The sequence below is a fragment of the Trichosurus vulpecula genome, chromosome 5 (genome assembly GCF_011100635.1).
Source record: "Trichosurus vulpecula isolate mTriVul1 chromosome 5, mTriVul1.pri, whole genome shotgun sequence".
In the NCBI taxonomy this organism is placed as follows: domain Eukaryota; kingdom Metazoa; phylum Chordata; class Mammalia; order Diprotodontia; family Phalangeridae; genus Trichosurus; species Trichosurus vulpecula.
The window spans coordinates 168805463-168808464 of record NC_050577.1 but is presented as its reverse complement, the minus strand read 5'-3'; the positions used below and the strand labels follow the sequence as shown (position 1 = coordinate 168808464).

General features: G+C 41.9%; 1 protein-coding gene across 1 annotated transcript; it reads right to left on the bottom strand.

The window, feature by feature from the left end:
* Positions 1-1446: 1446 nt before the first annotated feature.
* On the bottom strand, positions 1447-1794 carry LOC118852127 (60S ribosomal protein L30-like). Its single transcript, XM_036761784.1, has one exon. It carries the CDS (start codon positions 1792-1794, stop codon positions 1447-1449), a length of 348 nt encoding a protein of 115 aa, XP_036617679.1.
* Between the last annotated feature and the right edge of the window lie 1208 nt (positions 1795-3002).

Here is a 3002-nt window from a genome sequence, read left to right as displayed (position 1 = left end):
TTTGTATTTTTACCTTAATACTTTATTTGTATATGTTCTATATACTAAAGTTCTCTGGTGCCTCATCTTGGCATAGCAAAGAGGACTGTTTTCCCAAAGTCTATGTTAGTTGAAGGGGTAATGGTGATGAACTCTGGCAGGCCCTAAGATGGAAAGGATCAATCTAAGTGTATACGTGGAGAGGCTCATCACCAGAAAGCTACTAAGTAATGAATTTTTTTCCTGTAAAGTTGAAAGTCATAAGGGATTTTTGAAACATTGAAATCTAAAGGCCCTTCCCAAAGCAAGTGAAACTTTATACCCAAGAGAAATCCGAGGCTTGGATAGCTGCACTACATAAGAAATGGCCATCCAAGACAATGAAACTGCCCCAGAGTACAGAATTCCTCTACATCCTTGTCCTCAGCCATGTATTAGGCCCCAGTCTGGGAAATGAAAGTGGCTAGCCACCAGAAATAAGAGCAGGTTCTCTACCACCAAGGAGCTGGGCTCCAAATCTGGAGGAATTGTTAACCGAGAAAGGCAAGACTTCTCCTTACTCTTGCTTAGAGGGAACAAACTTCTAGAAGGAAACCCTCTTCTTGTCGACTTTTTTCAGGCCTCTGTGGCTCTTCATGACTCCATTTGGGGTTTTCTTGGCAATGATACTGGAGTGGTTTGCCATTTCCTTCTCCAGCTCATTTTAAGATGAGGAAACTGAGGCAAACAGGGTTAAGTTATTTGCCCGGTGTCACACAGGTAGTAAGTGTCTGAGGCCTGATTTGAATCCAAGAAAAGGAGTCTTCTTGACTCCAGGCCCAACACTCTGTTGAGTGAGGGAGTGAAGAAGGAAAGAGTTCTGCCAATCCTTGGCTGAGGACTGCTGCCCTTATTGAAAAAATATTCCAGCTGAAAAGAGTCCGATAACACCCAACCAAGCCAGAGGCTAGAACTTAATGGAGAATAAAGCTGCCCCATTGAAAAGCGAGTCCAGAGAGTCCAGCAAATAGACCTAGCTAGCAGAAACAACATGCCCAACGGAGAGCCAAAAGACCAAGAAATCTACCCAGCCCTGGGGCTGAGCAATCTGCCAATCTAACCCATTCCAGCCCAGGAGCAACTAAGCCCAGTAAGAAGCCAATCCAGATGGGAAACAGAGCAATGTATTCATTACTGATGCCACGAGGTGAACCTTATGCAGCCTCCAGAGAGGAAAAGGCCATTGAGACCCAAGTATTCCAGAGTTGTCCTCTATTGATCTGTCTCACTAATATTTATACTTCAAATGTGTATTACCACTCCCCCACATATTCTATGTGATTTTGTGGAAGAGTATGACCCAAGTTTTGGTTTAAGATGCCTTGTTACTCTGGTTCTTGCTATGCCATTTAAGAAAATGCCTTTTCTTTTTTTCTTTTTTTTTAAAACAAGTTTTGGCCCGTTTGCTAAAGTATACTTTTGTGCGGTTTACTTCTCATTGGTCTGTTCTGGCATGCTTCTAATGATATCAGAATCCCCTGGATCAATGACAGCGAGTGTACATACTCTGTAGTACTTCCCACATGCTATGCCCCATTCAATGTTATTGCCACTGTAGTGATGTACGCCAGTTTTGGCCAGCATAGCATAATATTCAATCTCTGATTTCCTCAAGGCTGGGCAGTTGTTGGCTAAGATGACCAATGTGGCTTTGCCTTGTCGGATCATTTTCAGGGTCTGTTTGTAGCCCAGCACGTATTTGCCCCTTTTCATGACCAGCTGGAGCCTCAAGTTGATGGACTCCAGTGACTTTTTCATCTTCTTTGCGGCCACCATCTTTCTGCCCGAGGTGTGGGAGGACCCTCATCCAGAGACCTGCCACCAAGATGGCAAGGAAGCAAGAAAAAAAGCAAAAATGTCTTTTCTAAGAGTCAATTGAGTCTACTGGCAAGTTGTTAATGGGAAGCAAACTGGTAGGGACCCATGGGTTACCATGTTAGGAGTTTAGAGACCCCCAGAGTCACCCCTAGAAACCTCCTCTGGGGAGGTATGAGTAGGGGTAAAAGAAGTGAGCCCAGAGGGTTCACTCACAGGACATCATGATCACTTATGAAGTCTACTAAGCTATTTGTTGTTCAGCAATTTTTCAGTCATGTCCAACTCTTTGAGACCCCATTTAGGGTTTTCTTGGCAAAGATACTGAAGTGGTTTGCCATTTACTTCTCCTGCTCATTTTACAGACGAGGAAACTGAGGCAAACAGGGTTAAATTACTTTACCAGGGTCACATAGCTGGTAAGTGTCTGAAGCCAAATTTGAACTCAGGAAGCTGAGTCTTCCTGACTCTAGGCTGGGCCCTCTATCCACTACACCACCTAGCTGCTTGACTGATAAGGCATAGAGGGGGTTTGTTGTTCAGTCATATATGACTCTCCATGACCCCATGGACCACAGCATGCCAGTACTGTCCATGGGGTTTTCTTGGCAAAGATACTCAAGTGGTTTGCCATTTCCTTCTCCAGTGGATTAAGGCAAACTTTAAGTGACATGCCAAGTGTCACACAACTAGTAAGTGTCTGATTTGAACTCAGATCTTCCTGACTATCCACTGAGCCATCTAACTGACTTACACTAAGGAAATCAGAAATCCTATCTATATTAAATATATATATTACATATATATCCCATATATAGAATATATTTTATATATAAAATATCTTTTATTATATATTATATTATATTTATATATTATATTATCTATTATAACATATAATATATATCCTATATATATTAAACAATCATGTGAGCATCGTCTGAGCCTCCTACTGCATCATAAATGCCAAGAGCACGGGAATCATGTCAAATAAACTTTGCATTTCTACCAGTGTCTAACCTAGTGTTCTCTGTGTACATTAGCTGTCTAACAAATATTTTTTAAATTATTGAATCTGCAGTTCACTTTTTAACATTCCTGTGTATCATATCACCAGAAAGACCGGAAACTCCTTAAGGGCAGGGTCTAGGTCTGGTGGATTTGAATTCACT